Raw genomic sequence first — 23,739 nt, forward strand, 5'->3', positions numbered from 1 at the left:
GAGTATTCATTGTTCCGCCTATTATGGATTTCCCACATTCTAGGAGGCGGAGCAGACTGCATACAAGCAATGTGTCTATGTAGATCTAATAAACGGACCAAGTAGATAAATGAGCTGTGCCATGTGAAAACCAACATAGTGGGTTTGCGACCAGCATGGATCCAGACCAGCCTGCGCATCCGCACAGTGTGGTCAGGATCCATGCTGTTCGCTTATTAACAGTTTCTCTAATTACAATAGGCTTTGAAAGCGAACAGCATAGATCCTGACCAGACGTCTGGCGCGGCTCAAATATTTTGATGCAAGCTGTACTTTCATAGATCAAGTTTGACCTTTCTGTATCTTTCACTACCTCTACTGGTCTAAAAATAACCAGGGTGCACTTAAATTCTACTTTGTCTTGTACTGTTACATCATTACGAGTTAAACCTGCATATTATATTTCCATTGAATAAGAATATAAGATCGTGTTCCACAAAGTACTCGATAAGACTGATGTATTTATGATATAAACTAAATTAAAATCAGCACTGGATCAACCGCTGTTTTGCTAAAGGTTGGCACTAAAATGACCTTGTATAAAGTTGTAGTAAACATGTACTTCTCCACCATGGGTGAAGATAAGACTAGCCAATGAATTAACAGAAGGCGTGGTTAGTTTACTTCAGAGAGAGCTTTTTGCAGTTTTGACCTGAAATGGGGCGTTAAACTATAAGCTGGTTATAGATCACTTATTGAACTTCTAAATGCATTAAGTTTTGCCTTCACTACGCTACGCTCCGTTTCGGCAAACTTAATTGCATTAGAAGTTCAATAAATGATCTATAACCTATACTTATTATTACTGAAACTTTCTGTGACTTAAATATTATGTAACTGAAATTCATGCAAATGTTTGACACCTGCCATCAGAAACTGGGTTTAACCTGTTTGACAACTGTTTCTTTTAATGTGTGCCGACAGTAGCAGATCAAAGAAGACACTAGCAGATCTAAGAAGACCTGTATTCTGTGTGATGTCATAGTGATGTCACTGCTATTGACATGTATTTAATTCAAGAAGTGACTGTGAAATGCTTTTATGGGTTTTTGTGTTTTGACTTTGAGTGCATTAGCACTGCACACTGGATAACCGGCTATCTTGACGCCCGCTGGAAATGTAACTCAGCTGGAAATGTAACGCAGCTGTAAATAGGTAGGTAAAGTTTTTCATTTATTTCTATTAAAACGAAGTCAATTCTTGCAAATCAACTTGACAGTTTTATCAAGGAATGACCATTGCTTACATTTACAATTTCTGGGCCAAAAACGATCGTTATGTTTTGAGATATTCGCTAACAATTTCTTCACTTTGAAAAATCGAGCAAAAATCCAAAGTTTTGCGCAAATTGTTTTGTTTATGAACAACCTGTGAAAAATTTTATCATCTGGTTGAACAGATGTGTCCTTTCGGAACACCTGTGTGAAGTTTCCGGGTTCTACGTTATTCCTGAAAAAGTATATTAGCCGTTAAATAGGCATGGTCGAAAAAAAAAGACTGTCGAAAACGGCCGCGGTACAGTAGAATACCGCTATTAAGACCACCCATGGTTCTTTGTAAAACTGGTCTTATTAGTGGTCTGGTCTGATTAGTGGACAAGGCTATACGGGGAAGGTCTTGACTTCGACCATTACTATGGTTAATTAGACCAATTTTCGTTTTTCCATAGCTATGTTAGTATCAGATACGAAAGAAGACTGATAAAGATAAGCATTTCATTAGCCTTAAATACTTGATCACTGTGTTAATCAAAGAATTACGGATCAAACTGTGTATTAATTAAGGACGCACTTCACTGATAATAATTTGAATTTTGTTCAATTAAAGACAATTACAACAATATCAAACCTTTTCAAACTTCATTCTCCGCTGAAATCTCAAACGTATTTACATTAATGATAACAAACAAACAATCCGTTTTAATCCAGTCAATTCGATCAACGGGCATTCGTTTAATTAGAAACAAATTAATTATTTCAATAATTTCTTATGTTAAAATAGCGATTTAAAACATCAAACATCTTTAAATAACAATTTCAGACAATCAAACAGTTTGATATGTTGTTTTGATACCGTTTAAAAGACTTGTTAGCAATTAACGGATAAATACACAATGTACACGCTTAACGTGTTAACATGAAGTCGCACGTGTTAATTCTTGCGGCGATTTGCAGTAACATACAGAAAAATTTGAGTGGTCGTAATTCCGGTGATTAATTAAGTGTGAAAAAATTAAACAGTTCTGAAATTGGTGGTCGCATTAGTGGATTAGCGGTCTGGTCGCATTTTCGGACAAACGACCATTGGCTTTAAAAAGGAAATATTCCGTTCTTTGCAAAATCGGTCGTATTAGCGGTGCGGTTGTAATTTCGGCGTGGTCGTAAGTAGGAATTTTACTGTATTTGCAAAAGGCAGTCGTTGAAGTCTGGCCTGAGTTTAAGGATGGCCTGAATATCCAGTGGAAAAAGCAGCCCTTATTGCGTACACAAGGTTTTTCTTTAATTTGACCGGGTGACCTAGTTTTTGACCCTAGATAAACCATTTTCAAACTTGACCTAGATTTTATCCAGACAAACATTCTGATAAAATTTCATGAAGATCCAGTGCAAAATGCAGCCCCTATTGCATACACAAGGTTTTTCTTTGATTTGACCTGGTGACCTAGTTTTTGACCACAGATGACCCACATTCGAAGTTGACCTAGATTTCATCAAGGCAATCATTCTGACTAAACTCTATGAATATCCAGTGTAAAAAGCAGCCCCTATTGCGATTTTTTTTAATTTGACCGGGTGACCTAGTTTTTGACCCCAGATGACTCATTTTCAAACTCGACCTAAATTTCATCCAGACAAACATTCTGATCAAATTTTATGAAGATCTAGTGTAAAATGCAGCCCCTATTGCATATACAAGGTTTTTCTTTAATTTGACCTAGTGTCCTAGTTTTTGACCCCAGATGACCCATTTTCACACTTGACCTAGATTTCATCAAGGCAATCATTCTGACCAAAATTCATGAAGATCTATTGAAAAATACAGCCTCTATAGCATATACAAGGATTTTCTTTGATTTGACCTAGTGACCTAGATTTTGACCCAAGATGACCCATTTTCACACTTGGCCTAGATTTCATCAAGGTAATCATTCTGACAAAATTTCATGAAGAGCAATTGAAAAATACAGCCTCTATCGCATACACAAGGTTTTTCTTTGATTTGACCTAGTGACCTAGTTTTTGATCCCAGATGACCCATTTCCAAACTTGGCCTAGATTTCATCAAGGTAATCATTCTGACCAAAAGTCATGAAGATCAATTGAACAAGAGGGCCAAGATGGCACAAGGTCGCTCACCTGAGAAACACACCATAACAGTGTAAACATGTTTGACCTAGTGCTTTAATGGAAACAAATATTCTGACTAATTTTCATTAAGATTGGACTAAAAATGTGGTCTCTTAAGTGTATACAAGTATTTTCTTCAATCAAACCTAGAGACCTAGTTTTCGAGCTAAGATGACCTACATTCGAACTGGACCTAGATTTGATCAAGGCAATCATTCTGACCATATTTCATCAACCTCAATTGAAAAATACAGCCTCTATCACATAAAAAATGTTTTTCTTTGATTTGTCCTAGCAACCTAGTTTCTGACCCCAGATGACCCATATTCAAACTTGACCTTAATTTTACCAAGGCAATCATTCTGACCAAATTTCATGATTGTTTTTCTTTGTTTTGGGTTTAACGTCATTTTTCAACAGTATTTCAGTCATGAAACGGCAGGCAGTTAACCTAACCAGTGTTCCTGGATTCTGTACCAGTACAAACCTGTTCTCCGCAAGTAACCGCCAACTTCCCCACATGAATCAGAGGTGGAGGACTAATGATTTCAGACACAATTTCGTTTATCAAATAGTCACGGAGAACATACGCCCCGCCCGAGGATTGAACTCGCGACCCCGCGATCCGTAGACAGACGCTCTACCTACTGAGCTAAGCGGGCAGGTATTCAAATTTCATGAAGATCAATTGAAAAATACAGTCTCTATTGCATACACAAGGTTTTTCTTCGATCTGACCTAGTGACTAAGCTTTTGACCCCACATGACCCATATTCTAACGTGACCTAGATTTCATCAAGGCAATCATTCTGACTAAATCTTATGAATATCCAGTGTAAAATGCAGCCCCTATTGCATTCACAAGGTTTTTCTTTAATTTGACCGGGTGACCTAGTTTTTGACCCTAGATGACCTATATTCAAACTTGACCTAGAATTTATCAAGGCAATCATTCTGACCAAAATTCATGAAGATCAATTGAAAAATACAGCATACACAAGGTTTTTCTTTAATTTGACCTAGTGACCTAGTTTTTGAACCAACATGATCCATTTTCGAACTTGGCCTAGATTTCATCAAGGCAATCATTCTGACAAAATTTCATGAAGATCAGTCAAAAAATACAGCCTTTATCATATACACAAGGTTTTTCTTTGATTTGACCTAGTGACCTAGTTTTTGACCCCAGATGACCCATTTTCGAATTTGGCCTAGATTTCATCAAGGTTATCAATCTGATCAAAGTTCATGAAGATCAATTTAAAAATACAGCCTCTATCGCATACACAAGGTTTTTCTTTGATTTGACCTAGTGGTCTAGTTTTTGACCCCAGAATACCTATTTTCAAACTTGGCCTAGACTTCATCAGGGTTATCATTCTGACAAAATTTCATAAAGATCAATTGAGAAATACAGCCTGTATCGCATACACAAGCTAAATGTTGACAGACAGATAAACAGATGACAGACGTCGGACATCAAGCGATCACAAAAATTCAGCATTGCTCAGGTGAGCTAATAAAAATACAGCCTCTATCGCATACACAAGGTTTTACTTTGATTTGACCTAGTGGCCTAGTTTTTGACCCCAGATGACCCATTTTCAAACTTGGTCTAGTTTTCATCAAGGTTATCATTCTGACAAAATTTCATGAAGATCAGTTGAAAAATACAGCCTCTATCGCATACACAAGCTTAATGTTGATGGACGACAGACGCCAGACGATGGACGCCGGACATGGAGCAATCACAATAACTCACCTGAGCATTGCTAAGGTGAGCTAAAAAGAAGACCATAATTGTTAAAGCAATGACTTAAAAAAAACTTCAAAACCAAGTTATTTGTATGACTCAGACCTTTAAAATATTCGAGGTCCATGACTTTTACCGTTTTTACATGCAATTTACACACTACATGCTCGATTTTCATTGTGAGCCGGACCTGGTGTCAAGCTGAAGTTTTGCTTAGAAAAGGTTTCTAAAATATACATTTTCAGAAAAAATCAGCTTGACACCTGGTCTGGCTCATATTTAATTTCCACCTTTTTCGCAATTTTTAGCCTCACTTTTCTTTGAAGGAAACAGGGTAACGTGCTCATCTCTAAGCAACCGAGCATCAAACAGACGCGGAAGTTTTGTTCTAATCCGAAAGTTGTTTTTATAAGAAAGAGTTTAATGCAAAAGAGAAACTGAAAGTAGATCTAGACATTTTGATGATCAGTTACATGTTTTACATGAACTGTATTTCGGGATTCTATTCAAGTTGATTTTGTTTAAGCGGCAATTTTAAAGAAAGAATAAAGTGTAATTAAAGGTGTTTAAAAAGTTAATTGTTATTGTTTACGTAAATGTTATAGAGACAAGAAAGATAACTCATGTGCACCGCAACTAGTAGACACATACAGATAGTTCTTTTATGTAAAAATTATGATGAAGTTTGTATAAGTCTCTGTGACGCAATTGGTATGCACGCCGGCTAAAATGAAATTTTATGCCTGGTGTCAGTCCTATGCGAGATCGATTCCCAACAAATCCCGTAAAACTTTTTTTTCTGTCAATAAAGACAGAAAGTACTATTTTGATCATAAACATCTTTGATAGTGAGTTGCAAACCATATTTCAGATTTTATATTTTTAGCCACCAGTTCAAATATTTTAAACCATTTAACCGCGTTATTTCTAAAATTAGTAAATTATTCTTTTATTGTAGATCTATGTCTGTGATAAAGTTATAAACATGACTGCGTTATTATACCATTTTTTTTTTTTTTGACGTATGAAAAATAGTAAGTCAACAACTCTGAATTTTCTCATCAATTTTCATCGCCGTAAGAAGTTTCATAAATAAGCGTATGTTGAGTCAATTAATGACACTGACATGTCATTTCCGGTGTGAAATATTTTATTTTATGAATAAAAGATAAAATCCCTGTATAACCATTTTAAAAAGACAATAGCTAAGCTATATTTGTGTTTAAAGAATATCTAAAATATCGAAAGACGCGTCATCTTATTATCGACATTTGTTTGTAATAATTTATTGTAGGTCGATTGTAATTTGTTTTGTTTTGTGTTTTAACGCCGTTTTTAAACAGTAACGGACAGTTAACTTAGCCAGAGTTCCTGGATTCCGTACCAGTAAAAACCTGTTCTCCACAAGTAATTGTCAACTTCCCCACATGATTCTGAGATGGAGGACAAATGATTTTAGTAACAACATCCTTTATCAAATCGTCATGGAGAAGAAAGCCTCACCTGGAGATCGCACTCACGATCCTGCGATCCGTAAATCTGGGGTCTCCTTATTGAGCTCGTAAAGCAAGTTCTACAACTTATATAAATCAATTTCGACATTTCATTCCTGATGGATCCATCATCAGGGTAGGAGCAGAGAAACCAGTTTCCCTTTTAATGACAAGCATCCAAGCAAGAGAGCTACTGGTAATATTTTTCACGTCTTTGGTATGACGGGGCCGGAGATCAAACCACCCCTCCTCCACTCAAAGGTCTCTGCACTGTTAACGAATACGCCTTTGAAATGAAGGCACATATACAGGTGTTGTGTTTTTTCTCTCTCTTTTCTAGAATAACAGTAATGATTTTAAAACTAGAGGGCCGTGATGACCCTATATCGCTCACCTGAGCAGAGTTGCTTGCTTGAACAAATTTCTTAGCTAAAGCTTTAAAAAAAAGACAATTAAGAGAGTGGGTCAAGGTAAAGATTTCTTTTAAAATCTGTAAAAACGAGTGCTGTCCATAAGACAGCCAATGCTCAACTATTCGAAATATTGTCCCAGAAGCAGCAAAATATTACCCAAAATGTTAAAATATCGAAAGAGTTTTAAGTTCAAAAGGGGACATAATTTGACCAAAATGCATGTCAGAGTTATGGGACTTGATGCTATCAACTAGTTTTATAACCCCGAAGGCACATGTGAAGTTTCAACTTAATATCTGCATTTGTTCTGCAGACAGAAACTTGCACGCAAAACTTAACCAGAATTTTCTAAGTCCAAAAGGGGGCATAATTTGCCCAAAATACATGTCAGAGTTACGAAACTTGATCCAGTGAGGTTGGTAATTGATCTAGACAAGAGCACCGCCTTGCCGATGCCGACGCTCATCTGATTTTTTTTGTATAATAGAAAAATTGTCCTACCCATGATTTTCCAAGTCCAAAAAGGTCCATAATTCTTGCAAAAAGCAGGATGGAGTTATACTTCTTCATGTACAGAGTCAGCTTATGATGGTGAACAACTGTTGCAAGTTTCAAAGCAATAGCTTGAACAGTTTAGGAGAAAAGCTGACATAAACATAAAACTTAACCAATAAATCTGATATTTTCTAAGTCCAAAAGGGGCCATAATTCTTGCAAAAAGCAAGACAGAGTTATGTTTCTTGTTGTACATGGTCAGCTTATGATGGTGAACAAGTGTTGCAAGTTTTAAAGAAATAGCTTTGATAGTTTATGAGAAAAGCTGACCTAAACATAAAACTTAACCAAGAAATCTGATTTTCTAAGTCCAAAAGGGGCAATAATTCTTGAAAAAAACAGGATGGAGTTACGTTTCTTGATGTACAGGGTCAGCTTATGATGGTGAACAACTGTTGCAAGTTTCAAAGCAATAGCTTTGATAGTTTAGGAGAAAAGTTGACCTAAACATAAAACTTAACCAAGAAATCTGATATTTTCTAAGTCCAAAAGGGGCCATAATTCTTGCAAAAAGCAGGATGGAGTTATGTTTCTTGCTGTACAGGGTCAGCTATTGATGGTGAACAAGTGTCCCAAGTTTCAAAGCAATACCTTTGATAGTTTAGGAAAAAATCTGACCTAAACATAAAACTTAACCAGGCAACGCCGGCACAAACACCGATCAAGTGATGACAATAACTCATCATTTTTTTCCAAAAAATCAGATGAGCTAAAAACGAAAAAATAAGTTTCAAATCTATATGCCTTTTAGTAAAAGCTGTGTAGTCAAATTTCTTAGCTAAAGCTTCAAAAACAAGAAAGTACGTCAGTAGGTCATATTCATGGTCACTAAAAGTCAGTTTTAAGATCGGTGTGCAAAACTGTACATGTCATCCAAATTTCAAGCCTCTATCTTAAACAAGAGGGCCATGATGGCCCTATATCGCTCACCTGTTATCATTGCACTTGAGGACCAGAAGGTCCTCAGAAAAAATATCTAAGTCCAAAGGAGAGTAACAACAAAGGGAAGAAATTTAACCAAATGGAAAAAAAATTCTTACAGATATGTCAAAATACACCTAAAAATTGGAGGTACCATCCATGTTGTACCACAGAAAAGTGGTCTCAGTTTTTCCCTACGGCCATTAATAACAAGAGGACCATGATGGTCCTGAATCGCTCACCTCTTCCCACATGACCCAGTTTTGAGTATGACGTCATTTTTTCTGTTATATGACATAGTAACCTAGTTTTTGAGCTCATGTGACCCAGTTTTGAACTTGACCCAGATATTATCAAGATAAAAATTCTGACCAATTTTCATGAAGATCCATTGAAAAATATGGCCTCTAGAGAGGTCACAAGGTTTTTCTATTATTTGACCTATTGACCTACTTTTCGAAGGTATGTGACCCTGTTTTGAACTTTACCTAGATACACGTATCATGAAGGTGAACATTCTCACTAATTTTCATGAAGATCTCATGAAAAATATGGCCTCTAGAGAGGTCACAAGGTTTTTCTATTTATATGCCTAATGGTCTAGTTTTTGACCGCACGTGACCAAGTTTCGAAACTGACCTAGATATCATCAAGATGATCATTCAGATTAATTTTCATGAAGATCCATTGAAAAATATGGCCTCTAGAGAGGTCAAAAGATTTTAATAATTTTAGACCTACTGACCTAGTTTTTGACCGCAGTTGACCCAGTTTCAAACTTGATCTAGATATCATCAAGATGAACATTCAGACCAACTTTCATACAGATCCCATGAAAAGTATGGCCTCTAGAGAAGTCACAAGGTTTTTTTATTATTTGACCTACTGACCTAGTTTTTCAAGGCACGTGACCCAGTTTCAAACTTGAACTAGATATCATCAAGGTGAACATTCTGACCAATTTTCATGAAGATCCATTCAAGGGTATGGCCTCTAGAGAGGTCACAAGGTTTTTCTATTTCAAGACCTACTGACCTTGTTTTTGATCGCAGTTGACCCAGTTTCAAAACTGACCTATATATCATTAAGATAAACATTCAGACCAACTTTCATACAGATCCCATGAAAAATATGGCCTCTACAGGGGTCACGTTTTTTCATTATTTGACCTACTGACCTACTTTTTGATGGCACGTGACCCACTTTCGAACTTGACCTAGATATCATCAAGATGAACATTCTGACCAATTTTTATGGAGATCAATTCACAAGTATGGCCTCTAGAGAGGTCACAAGGTTTTTCTATTTTTAGACCTACTGACCTAGTTTTTGACTGCACATGGCCCTGTTTCATATTTGACCTAGATATCATCAAGATGAACATTCAGACCAACATTCATACAGATCCAATGAAAAATATGTCCTTTAGAGAGGTCACAAGGTTTTTCTATTATTTGACATACTGACCTAGTTTTTGATGGCACGTGATCCATTTTCGAAAATGACCTAGATATCATCAAGGTGAACATTCTGACCAATTTTCATGAAGATCCATTCAAGGGTATGGCCTCTAGAGAGGTCACAAGGTTTTTCTATTTCAAGACCTACTGACCTTGTTTTTGATCGCAGTTGACCCAGTTTCAAAACTGACCTATATATCATTAAGATAAACATTCAGACCAACTTTCATACAGATCCCATGAAAAATATGGCCTCTACAGGGGTCACGTTTTTTCATTATTTGACCTACTGACCTACTTTTTGACGGCACGTGACCCACTTTCGAACTTGACCTAGATATCATCAAGATGAACATTCTGACCAATTTTTATGGAGATCAATTCACAAGTATGGCCTCTAGAGAGGTCACAAGGTTTTTCTATTTTTAGACCTACTGACCTAGTTTTTGACTGCACATGGCCCTGTTTCATATTTGACCTAGATATCATCAAGATGAACATTCAGACCAACATTCATACAGATCCAATGAAAAATATGTCCTTTAGAGAGGTCACAAGGTTTTTCTATTATTTGACATACTGACCTAGTTTTTGATGGCACGTGATCCACTTTCGAAAATGACCTAGATATCATCAAGGTGAACATTCTGACCAATTTTCATGAAAATCTCATGAAATATATGGCCTCTAGAGAGGTCACAAGGTTTTTCTATTTTTAGACCTACTGACCTAGTTTTTGACCGCACGTGACCCAGTTTCGAACTTGACCTTAAGATCATCAAGATGAACATTCAGACCAACTTTCATACAGATCCCATGAAAAATATGGCCTCTAGAGAGGTCACAAGGTTTTTATATTATTTGACCTACTGACCTAGTTTTTGATGGCACGTGACCCAGTTTCAAACTTGACCTAGATATCATCAAGGTGAATGTTCTGACCAACTTTCATGAAGATCCATTGAAAATTATGGCCTCTACAGTGGTCACAAGGTTTTTCTATTTTTAGACCTACTGACCTAGTTATTAGCCGCATGGACCCAGTTTCAAACTTGACCTAGAAATCATCAAGGTGAACATTCTGACCAATTTTCATGAAGATCCATTGAAAATTATGGCCTCTAGAGTGGTCACAAGGTTTTTCTATTTTTAGACCTACTGACCTACTTTTTGGCCGCACGTGACCCAGTTTCAAACTTGACCTAGAAATCATCAAGGTGAACATTCTGACCAATTTTCATGAAGATCCATTGAAAATTATGGCCTCTAGAGTGGTCACAAGGTTTTTCTATTTTTAGACCTACTGACCTAGTTATTAGCCGCATGGACCCAGTTTCAAACTTGACCTAGAAATCATCAAGGTGAACATTCTGACCAATTTTCATGAAGATCCATTGAAAATTATGGCCTCTAGAGTGGTCGCAAGGTTTTTCTATTTTTAGACCTACTGACCTACTTTTTGGCCGCACGTGACCCAGTTTCGAACTTGACCTAGAATTTACCAAGATGAACATTCTGACCCATTTTCATTAAGATCCCATGAAAACTGTGACCTCTAGAGATGTCACAAGGAAAAGTTTACACACACACGGACGAGGGACGCTGCATGATCACAGAAGCTCACCTTGTCACTTCGTGACAGATGAGCTAAAAAAGTTACTAAAAATATGTAAAAGGAAGTAATTTAAACAACAAGACCATGATGGTCCTGAATCGCTCACCTCTTCCCACATGATCCAGTTTTGAGTATGACGTCGTTTTTTCTATTATTTGACATAGTGACCTAGTTTTTGAGCTATGTGACCCAGTTTTGAACTTGACCTAGATATTATCAAGATAAAAATTCTGACCAATTTTCATGAAGATCCATTGAAAAATATGGTCTCTAGAGAGGTCACAAGGTTTTTCTATTATTTGACCTATTGACCTAGTTTTTTAAGGCACATGACCCAGTTTCAAACTTGACCTAGATATCATCAAGGTGAACATTCTGACCAATTTTCATGAAGATCCATTCAAGGGTATGGCCTCTAGAGAGGTCACAAGGTTTTTCTATTTCAAGACCTACTGACCTAGTTTTTGATCGCAGTTGACCCAGTTTCAAACTTGACCTAGATATCATCAAAAACATTCAGACCAACTATCATACTGATCCCATGAAAAATATGGCCTCTAGAGAGGTCACAACGTTTTTTCATTATTTGACCTACTGACCTACTTTTTGATGGCATGTGACCCACTTTCGAACTTGATCTAGATATCATCAAGATGAACATTCTGACTAATTATGGAGATCCATTCACAAGTATGGCCTCTAGAGAGGTCACAAGGTTTTTCAATTTTTAGACCTACTGACCTAGTTTTTGACTGCACATGACCCTGTTTTGAACTTGACCTAGATATTATCAAGATGAACATTCAGACCAACTTTCATGAAGATCCATTGAAAAATATGGCCTTTAGAGAGGTCACAAGGTGTTTCTATTATTTGACCTACTGACCTAGTTTTTGAGGGCATGTGACCTACTTTCGAACTTGACCTAGATATCATCAAGATGAACATTCAGACCAACTTTCATACAGATCCAATGGAAAATATGGCCTCTAGAGAGGTCACAAAGTTTTTCTATTATTTGACCTACTGACCTAGTTTTTGACTGCACATGGCCCTGTTTCATATTTGACCTAGATATCATCAAGATGAACATTCAGATCAACTTTCACACAGATCCCATGAAAAATATGGCCTCTAGAGAGGTCACAAGGTTTTTCTATTATTTGACCTACTGACTTAGTTTTTGACGGCACATGACCCACTTTCGAACTTGACCTAGATATCATCAAGATGAACATTCAGACCAATATTCATACAGATCCAATGAAAAATATGTCCTTTAGAGAGGTCACAAGGTTTTTCTATTATTTGACCTACTGACCTAGTTTTTGACGGCACGTGACCCACTTTCGAACTTGACTTAGATATCATCAAGGTGAACATTTTGACCGATTTTCATGAAGATTTCATGAAATATATGGCCTCTATTTTTAGACCTACTGACCTAGTTTTTGACCGCAGGTGACCCAGTTTCGAATTCGACCTAGATATCATCAAGATGAACATTCTGACAAACTTTCATACAGATCCCATGAAAAATATGGCCTTTAGAGAGGTCACAAGGTTTTTCTATTATTTGACCTACTGACCTAGTTTTTGATGGCACGTGACCCAGTTTCGAACTTGATCTAGATATCATCAAGGTGAACGTTCTGACCAATTTTCATTAAGATCTTGTGAAATATATGGCCTCTAGAAAGGTCACAAGTTTTTCTATTTTTAGACCTACTGACCTAGTTTTTGACCGCACGTGACCCAGTTTCGAACTTGACCTAGATATCATCAAGATGAACATTCACACTAACTTTCATACAGATCCCATGAAAAATATGGCCTTTAGGGAGGTCACAAGGTTTTTCTATTATTTGACCTTCTGACCTAGTTTTTGATGGCATGTGACCCAGTTTCAAACTTGACCTAGATATCATCAAGGTGAACATTCTGATCTTTTCATGAAGATCCATTGAAAATTATGGCCTCTACAGAGGTCACAAGGTTTTTCTATCTTTAGGCCTACTGACCAAGTTTTTAATGGCACGTGACCCAGTTCCGAACTTGACCTAGAATTTACCAAGATGAACATTCTGACCCATTTTCATGGGAACTATATGAAAATTGGTCTGAATGATCATCTTGATGATATCTAGGTCAGGTTTGAAACAGGGTCAACTGCGGTCAAAAACTAGGTCAGTAGGTCTAAAAATAGAAAAACCTTGTGACCTCTCTAAAGGCCATACTTTTGAATGGATCTTCATGAAAATTGGTCAGAATGTTCACCTTGATGATATCTAGGTCAGTTTCGAAACTGGGTCACGTGCCTTCAATAACTAGGTCAGTAGGTCAAATAATAAAAAATCTTGTGACCTCTCTAGAGGCCATATTTTTCAGTGGATCTTCATGAAAATTGGTTAGAATTTTTATCTTGATGATATCTAGATCAGATTCAACACTGGGTCACATGAGCTCAAAAACTAGGTCACAACGTCAAATAACAGAAAAAAACGACATCATACTCGGTTTAAAACTGGGTCATGTGGGGACAGGTGAGCGATTCAGGACTATCATGGTCCTCTTGTTTTACTATTTCAGGGGCCATAACTTTAAAAATAGGGGGAGGAGCCAGCAAATAAATAAGAGGTTTGCAAGTTCATATCACGATACAGACTCATGTAAGTTTTCATACATTTATATCATATGCTTTTTGAGCTAGGTGCGCCACAAGGTGAAAATGTGCATTTTTGACTATTTCAGGGGCCTAACTCTGAAAATAGGGGGCAGAGGCAGATAAAAATAAGGAGGTGCGCAAGTTCATATCATGATAAAGACTCATGCAAGGTTTAATCAATTTATATGTAATACTTTTTGAGTAAGGCACGTCACAAGGTGAAAATGTAGGCATTTAACTAGAGCATTTTATTTTCAAGGGAAATGATTGTGGTCTGACTGTATTATTTTGAAAATCACAGTTGAGATTTTTTTATGTGTGCACCGGTACAGTTTTGTGGGGAAGCGAAAGTTGCCATGGAATTTTGTCTTCTTCTAAAAACAAGGTAAGTTGACAATTTTTGTTGAAATATATATCTGATAGCTGACACATAGGAGAATGTTTTGGTTTATATCCATCTTACAGATTTTTTTGAAAATGAAGAAAAACAGGGGGAATTCTGTAAATTTCTTCTTATATGCAAATGAGCTGAAAATGTATTGAAATGACTAGATCAGAAGTTTATGCCTTTCCAGTAAGTTTTTCCCTACCTTTGACGATAGTTATTAAAAAGTATAGATATCAACCTCTTTGCTGATATTAGTACCTAAACTTTTCAGCCTGTGAATAGCTGTGGAAATTTGGGACTTCCTTTTTTTGAAGATATAAATAGATCTAAGCTATATTTAGACGAAAGATTTTTTCAGTATAACAGCATGTAGAGAACCCTTACATACAGTCAAATATTCTTGATATTGCAAGGAAATATAATGCATTTTTCAAGTGCTTGCTGTTTCTTATGTTGTGCATACTTGATATAGGTCATTGTCAATGTCAACTATCATTACTGACATTTGAAGTTGTTGTTTTTTTCTAAATTACCTCCCTTATATATGCATTTTTCTTCATTCATTTTATTGATAATTACTTCCCTTTATGTTTAGCAAAAATTCTCAGATTGCATTTAATTAACTCCCTTTATTTAACATGAAAAATTTTCTTGTGTTATGATTATTTGTATATTTTACTTTCAGTGTCTGATACATGTAGTTGCAGTCTGTCTTTGGAAGCTGTAGAAATAACAAGAAAGGGACTGACATAGTGGTATAGTTTGTTATATATGAAGTTTATTGATGGCATTCATGTCATGATGATATCATTAAAGTATAACATACATTGATTTTCTGACAGTCATGTGTTATTACATTTGAACTGAGACTGTTTTATAATCAGGTTCATGATATTTTTTAATATACATTGTATACAATAGTTGCATTTTTTTTCAATATTAATTGCAGCTTTATAAATTAGAACACTTCAGGTTCATGTTTGATATAGTTTATTAATGATTATAATTTTAATCATACAATGAGTTATGAGATATTTTATTAATTTTAATATATTTATATTAATATATGTAAAAAGTCTGTATTAAATGCATAGGTCATCTTTTGTACAAAAATAAAGGAAAAAAATGTTGTATAATTTTCATTTTCAGTTTTGGTAGGGAAAAGTTTGAGTATGTACATGTACAGTTGTTTGACCTGTCTTACCCTGTGGCAGTCCAAGCAGATGTTACCATTATGAAAAATGCAGGAGGTATTATGCTTTTGTATGTTAAACAAAGGTCTCAAAGCATTTATAATATGCTGTATGGCTACATTCTTGCTCCTGAGATAACTGTACAAGACAGCTATAAAACTGACATTCCTGGCAAGATGTGAACCTTCTGGACTTTATGTCAGCCTGGCATAAACATTTCTTTCCTGTAGCTTTGTGTATCCCTCAATTTACTAAGTACATATCTCCATTCAAAATAATGACAGTAGATATGGTTTAGTAATAAATGTGTGATAGCTTTGTAATGTCAACATTTCAAAAGTAGAATGAACATGTACTTTGATAATAAATATTGAAATACAAATTTCAGTTTATTGTATCAGTCAGCAAAAACATGAAGTACATTTGTATCTTTGTATTAAGATAATTAAAACAATTATATTCAAATGCTTTGACACTGATTTTATGTTGAATTCCTAGAATGTGTGTGAATTAATGTTTTACAATATTTCAGAACTTGAAGACAATGGTTAGTGCAGAAGGGACATAAAAGTTATGATAAAAGTAACAGATATAAATAAGGTAAACTATTGTGATAAAAAGACATGGCCAGTGCTGCACATCACAAAGGCAATATTTGAATTTAATTTTTTCTCACTTAAGAGTTCTGTAAAGCTGATTTTGCAATATATATAAAATGATTAGGATTATTTTTTTACTGTGATCATTTTTTTACATGATTTTGTCAAGACTGACAATTTGTTCATTGGAATAAGATAATTAAAGGCGGCATTGTGTCACATAAAAATATGTCTGCATAGTTGCCTAACATTAAATGTCAAATTGTAAACAAGGAAATTCTAAATTTGGAAAATCCTTTGTTGTTTTTCTTCATTTAGCTCAGTTGAAGGAGATGAAGTTTGAAGCAATTTTCACAGTACAACCTCTCCAGAGTAGCTCACTCTGAAGCAAAAACCTCTCTTTAACAACATCATGAGAATTTCCCTAAGCTGAAATATAACTATCAAATTTACTTCTCCAGAACAACAACCTCAAAATAACTAAAATATTTGTATATCCCACAGGGTATTGCTCTACAGAGGTTGCATTTTACTTATAATATCTGTGATTTCAAATGCTTGAAGAAAAACAACACTTTCAACAAGGGGAAAAGTGAACATATATTACTCATAAGGTGAAGTTTTGGCAGTTCTCAAGTTCATTGTTTTTGCATGCTATATAAAAGCACTTTAGGTAGTTTATCATTATTACATCATATACTAATCAGTGGTTGTAGGTTGTTGTTGGAGCTTTTAGGTGAGATCATAGGTGAACATCATCAGATTTATCTGTTTATTTTTTTCACCATTTTATTGAATATGTACATTGAATGTTATAAAATATGCAATCTTTTCAGACAGTCCTATTAAATAACTTGTCATTTAGTGGATCTAAGTATATGTAAAATTTAAATAAAGCAGCAAGCCAAGTAGCAACACAATCTTGCTGCTTAAAACAGGTAATTCCTTAGACAAGTTGAAATTAGACAAAATGTCAATTTGTAGAGTTACCTGACTTGCTGCTTGATAATGTATTTCTAAGATTAGAATATCTGCAAATGTCTAAAATGATGTTATAATTGTTTTAAAAACTATCATGTTTTATTCTCTTTATGTAATAAAGTTTTACATTTGTATTTCCAGAAGTGCTACAAGTGTGTTGTCATGTGAAATGGAATTTACCCCAACTGTGCTGCATGATGTATATTCAAGTGCAAGACAGCCATGCACCAGCTGTAAACTGAGATGGACCCATATAATAAATATGTTGACTTTCCTATGTATTATCATCTGTACAGAATGTGTTCATGACAAGACTGTATACATGTATTGTTAAATCATTTTTTATTTCCATTATTGCATGCATGTAAGAAGCAAGCATTTAACAATTGCAGTCATAGAAGTGTTAAAATGTGATCAATCTAATTTAAAGAAACACATTTAATTGGACTTTTTAAGTTTCGTAGTATTTTTGGTGGGGATTGACCCAGTCACTCAGCAACTTATACAGTCTGTGTGTCATTTCTTGTATGTTATAGTTTTCTTAATAATACATTAAATGTCAAAGTTATGGTAAGACGAACTCATTCATCACTAAAGTCTTGTAGATTAATGTTAAAGCAGTTCAACATTTTACCATAAGTTAACTAATATTCTATTTAACCAGAGTTGTCATATATTTTCATATAAATATTTGTATAATACAGTCTAATCTAATCTACATATGATGTACCACAATTTTTAGTTATATTTTATGTTGATATTTTATGTTGTTTTCATGTCTCAACATATAATTACTAACATCAAAGAATCTTAAGTATTTTACAATTTGGTTGGTATAAATGGTTGTTTTGTTTATATATTTTTTTTCCATCCAGGAGAATAAAGAAATATACATTTCAAAATATCTCATCATTCCAGATAAGTACACTACATAATCAAAATAAAAGAAATAAGAACAACATATGTTGGTGGAATTTTATTTTCAAAAATTTGATATACAGTCTTTGTAGTATTTACTTCTTTAGATATGTTGGACTGAAATGGGAATAACAACATACTTTAATTTTTTGTAGTCATAAGTTAATATGGGAATTATTAACTTAACTTAACTTAAAAAGATTTTATCTCACTGTTATGCCATCTGAGCTTTAATATTTTCAACATTGTCATTGGCAACAAGGCTCAAAATTATTTGTTGTGTATACCTTGCATTCATGTGTGATAAATGCTTTTATGGTATTCTTTAATATAATTTATGCTTTTCATCTTACCATGGATTAAAAAAATATATATTTATTTGTCTGAAAATTAAGGTAAAAATACTGACTGATTAAATTGCAATATAAGAAAACTTATTTGAGATAAAGGGAGGTAATTCCATAAAAATATATGTAGAATGTAGATGATAAATGTAATGAAGGGAGGTAATAAAATATTGTGAAGTTATTAGTCTTCATTTCTTTGATGAGCTAATTAATTGTTTTACATTTTGGTTTATTAACTACAAGTATGACCTAACATGTGTACCTGTCCTGAAGGAAAATAAAAAAGGTTGTTTGATGTCCTTGTACTGTTAAGTTGTTCCTGTATTTGTTTACATTCCATGTCTGAATGAAATGAAGAAACAGACTTTAATGAGGGTATCCCGGGAAAATACCTAAGTTTATTTTTATATCAGCAAATTTGATGAGATAGTCATTCAGGAGTTGTCTATCCTATTTCCAAAAAATGCTATGGGGACTAAATGTTTTGGAGTAAATATCTCTTTTAAAAAATAACACACAGCATTTTAATATTGTATATATATTATCTGATGCACTTAGCAATATATATTTGGAGTCAAAATGTTAAAAATTCCGGTTTTTATTTTTTAGTTACAATGTCTACAAAATGTGCATTTTTGACTATTTCAGGGGCCATAACTCTGGATATAGAGGGCGGACCCAGATGAAAAATAGGACGTGCGCAAGTTCATATCATGATAAAGACTCATGCTGTATTTTATGTCTTGATCATACTTTATGCATATACAGGATCTGGTATTTAAAACACATCACCACGTACTACAGTATTACCCAGATATGTCAGATACACACTAAGATATATGCTAAGATGAATTTTGACCAATGATGGTAAAATGGCGAAACATTCTGAACAATGGGAAAATTCAGTTTATTACTAGAAAAGGATTGTAACCTAAGAGGTGCGCAAGTTCATATCATGATAAAGACTCATGCAATGTTTAATAAATTTGTATTAAATACTTTTTGAGCTAGGCACGTCACCAGGTGAAAATGTGCATTTTTGACTATTTCTGGGACCATAACTCTGGAAATAAGGGGCAGACCCAGATGAAAAATAGGAGGTGCGCAAGTTCATATCATGATTAAGACACATGCAAGGTTTCATGAATCTATATCACATACTTTTTGAGCTAGGCGTGTCACAAGGTGAAAATGTGCATTTTGACTATTTCCGGGGCCATAACTCTAAAAATAGGGGGCGGAGCCAGACGAAAAATAGGAGGTGCGCAAGTTCATATCATGATAAAGACTCGTGTAAGGTTTCATCAATTTATATCAAATACTTTTTGAGCTAGGCGTGTCACAAACTTCAGACAGACGGACGGACGGACAGACAAGAGCAAATCTATATGCCACCACCACTGATGGTGGTGGGGGGGGGGGGGGTGCACAAAAATGGTCTTAGAGGAGATGTCGTTTGAAGGAAATATTGACACTGTTGGTCAGATGGACAGATGACAGACAATTAGTACGGGAAGACAATAGCTCATTTGAGCATGCTGTGCTCTGCTGAGCTAAAAAGCAAGTACCATAAGAGCATGTAGCTGTGTGTATTTGTCGAGCCTCGTCAAGGTCTATAAGTTGTGTTGTTCTGTTCTGTTTCCAGTTTGAACTGTTGACTGCAGTTTTATGTTGGTATGGTTTGCTCTTGTGTAGTACGTGTTTCACATGTGGAGATTTGCCTTTATGCTGCACTGCAGAGATAAATAATGCTGTATTTTATGCCTTGATCATATTTTATGCATATACAGGATCTGGTATTTAAAACACATCACCACATACTACAGTATTACCCAGATATGTCAGATACACACTAAGATATATGCTAAGATGAATTTTGACCAATGATGGTAAAATGGTGAAACATTCTAAACAATGGGAAAATTCAGTTTATTACTAGAAAAGGATTGTAACCTAAGATTCACATCTTTTTCTGTTTGATGCAATTTAGCAAAGTCATCATGCTTACAGTACCAAGTGTTTGATTAATTATAGGTTTATGTAAGAAAACCATCAATATCATACATAAGAACTAGCAGGGGTATGGAATCACCACAGAAACATTACATACATTGACTTTTCAACTGATCAATCTCTGCTTTTGTTTGCAGTAATTTCTTCTCACTCTCTTTCTGTTTTAGTTTCTCCTTCAGATATTCTATCTCCTTCTCTGCAATGTTCAGCTGAATGTCTGTAGATAAACTCTTGTTGCTTAAATGGTTTCCGCCATTATGATAACCACTGCTGAAATTTTTTGTTGGTGAGGACTTGAATGTGCTGCTGCTGACCCCTATAATCATATCAATGTCTATTACATTCAAGTGCTCTACACACTGTCTCATTACCCTCTACCTATATATCAAGTTTAAAGTACCTTTAATGGTTATAAAGTTATGTTCCTAACATGAATTATGACGGATGGACAGACGGACAGACACACACACCATCACATTATACATCCTGTTTTTCCAAAACGGGCGTGTAAAAACCATTTTGACAGTTATTTAAAGGTACATCCGATAGTCCAGGACAATAAACTTCCCTTACTTTACTGACAAATCATGATTTCCAATTGCCAATACACCGTACTTTGTCAGCCTCCTACTCTGGACAGCCAAACCAATCCCTCCATTTACTTTTATCCTTTTTTCCAATTCCAAATATGTTGGAAATTAACAAACAGTCTAAAAAAGTACAAATACTGTACAAGCCAGAGGATATAATACTCTTATTGCAACATTTTTAAATATATACAGTGGGCGGTTCAGAAATTTCATAAAGTATATTAAGGAATACTAGTATGCCTAACAACTGCCAGTGAAGCCAGCAAAACATTTTGATGTGATACTCTCACTTTAAATTCTAAATTTTGTCAAAGAGTTATAAAAATAAATAGATTGGCAACTTGGAAGGCAGATAGAACAAATCTTGCCAACATCCCGCGGCTGCAAACGAGATCTCATTACAGGAAGTTCTCCATGCGCCATTTTGTATGCAAAAGATACGACACTGTCAATTATTAACTATCACCGTATGACCATGCTTTTTTGAAAGTAAGAAACATGTATTTTGTGCTTAAGGCTATTTCATATCAAAGTAAAACAAATGTTGTTTTAGAAGCTAACATGTATTTTATATGTAGTTTTAAAGGTACAAATTGCAACTCCATGCAAGATAATGCCGAATCACACTCGGACGCAAGATTACAGCCAGTTGCCATTCTGTGTATTTTATATGTCTTTGATTTTGTTCAATAAAATCATTTTTCCCTGACATTTCCCCGATCCTTTGGAAATTTCATTTTCACTAAATAATTTTCAAAATTCTGTGACAATTCACTTACCTTGAATAACAAGAGCTGTCACTGGAGACAGCATGCTCAACTATTTTGATGCTGGATAGTGAAATAGGGCAGATCTGAGGAAGCTGAAGCTATCATTATCGTGTTTAATGATGATACTGGACAATAGTTAAAGTTTGTATCAAATATATTTAGAATTTTAACACAACCAGCGAATAACCTACATACATGCAGAGCAAAATCTATCTCGGGTTATTCTGCAATAACCCATGCGCGTGCAATGACGTCATGCGTAGCGCGGTCGTAAAAGGTAGTTACCATTTTTTCTAACACTGTTGATACTAGTATGTCGTGTTAGAATCGAAATAACAAGTTCCCAAGTGTGATTTATCGTAGAGTTTTTCGTTCTTATGCGAAACAATATATCACTCGGGCCTACAGCTTTTGTGATATATTCTTACGCATAAGAACGAAAAACACGGGTTATTCTATGATAAACCACACTTGGGAATTCTTATTTCTTAAATAACAGAGGTAGAATAATAGAGTATCAAAACACTAACTATGTAGAAAAGAGACATAATTCGTGGAATATTTCTGTAAGAGTAATGCACCAACTATCAATACATGCTGCTAATAATTATGAGGAGTTACCATTCGAAATAAATGATATAAAGCAAAAGTGCATCACAACTTTAACAAGAAATTCTAAGTAAAAAGGGGTCATAAAAATTGAAATATAGGTGCAAGAGTTATGGCCCTTGTGCCATTATGATGATAAGGGTGATGATGAGGAATAATTATTTTAAGTTTGAAGCAAATCCATCAGGTAACTACAGAGATAAAAAGACAAACAGCATCAAAAATATTACCAAGGTGTGGATGTGGAACTGACGCTAATGTCAGGTCAAGTTGGATAGCTCTCCGTATCCTTTGTATAGTCAAGCTAAAAATGTGTTTCCTTCACCTCCCAAATTTGGTGGCACCTCTGTTAATCTAATAAGTACTAGAAACAAATACTGAATATTTTAATGAATTTCCAGCAGTAAATACAAAGATGATCTCAAAATATTAGCATTGAAATAAGGTACTGGTAAATGTTTCTTGTTAAGTATAGGTAGTTGAAATAAGGTACCGGTAAATGTTTCTTGTTAATATGGGTAGTTATCAAAGGTCTCTCTGCCTTGACTTGATGGAACTGAGCCTCCTGCAGGTGTCATATTTACGTCCCCTGCATGCATTCAATGATGCTGCTGCTGGAAACAGTACCATTTTAAGAAAATCATCCAGTACTGATTCTGCCCCGACCAGGAACTGATCTACTAGCTGAGTCCTTTACTTTTCTTTTATTTATATTTCCTTTATTACTAGTTATCAAGTACATGTAACTAGATCAATGTAAAATGTATAACCTTGTCCATTATGTGTTGGGTTATAAAATCCCTTTACAAAAGCTTGTGCCTCTTGTTCTGTGTTGAACTTCTTGTACCGTGCCTTCACAAACTTATCTACTTGCTGTTTACACTCATCCCTAAAATTATACAAGAGGATCATGATGACCCTGAATCGCTCACCTGAGTAATAAGAGCCACATGTTTAAAATGGCTAACTGATGCTAAAATATTAGAAAGTAGGTCAGTAGGTCACATTCATGGTCACTGAAAGTCAGATTTAAGATCAGTATGCAAACCTGTACATGTCATCCAAATTTC

At 35.1% G+C, this 23,739-nt stretch overlaps 1 protein-coding gene and 1 long non-coding RNA gene across 2 annotated transcripts in view; one reads left to right on the forward strand and one right to left on the reverse strand.

The window, feature by feature from the left end:
- LOC123524480 (ribonuclease H1-like) overlaps nucleotides 1-23,739 on the reverse strand; it is a 74,562-nt gene that overhangs the window by 24,193 nt on the left and 26,630 nt on the right. Inside the window, exons 2-4 of the mRNA XM_045302697.2 lie at nucleotides 23,440-23,558; nucleotides 20,798-21,016; nucleotides 20,256-20,420 (exon numbers count right to left, since the gene is read on the reverse strand). Coding sequence (XP_045158632.1) covers nucleotides 20,256-20,420; nucleotides 20,798-21,016; nucleotides 23,440-23,558 — 503 coding nt within the window. The remainder of the gene's footprint in view (nucleotides 1-20,255; nucleotides 20,421-20,797; nucleotides 21,017-23,439; nucleotides 23,559-23,739) is intronic.
- LOC128555699 (uncharacterized) lies at nucleotides 14,496-19,144 on the forward strand. Its single transcript, XR_008370275.1, has 5 exons — nucleotides 14,496-14,646; nucleotides 15,335-15,404; nucleotides 15,799-15,899; nucleotides 16,375-16,442; nucleotides 17,564-19,144. It is a non-coding gene; the product is annotated as an uncharacterized LOC128555699 (long non-coding RNA).

Source organism: Mercenaria mercenaria, chromosome 3 (assembly GCF_021730395.1).
Source record: "Mercenaria mercenaria strain notata chromosome 3, MADL_Memer_1, whole genome shotgun sequence".
NCBI classification, from domain to species: domain Eukaryota; kingdom Metazoa; phylum Mollusca; class Bivalvia; order Venerida; family Veneridae; genus Mercenaria; species Mercenaria mercenaria.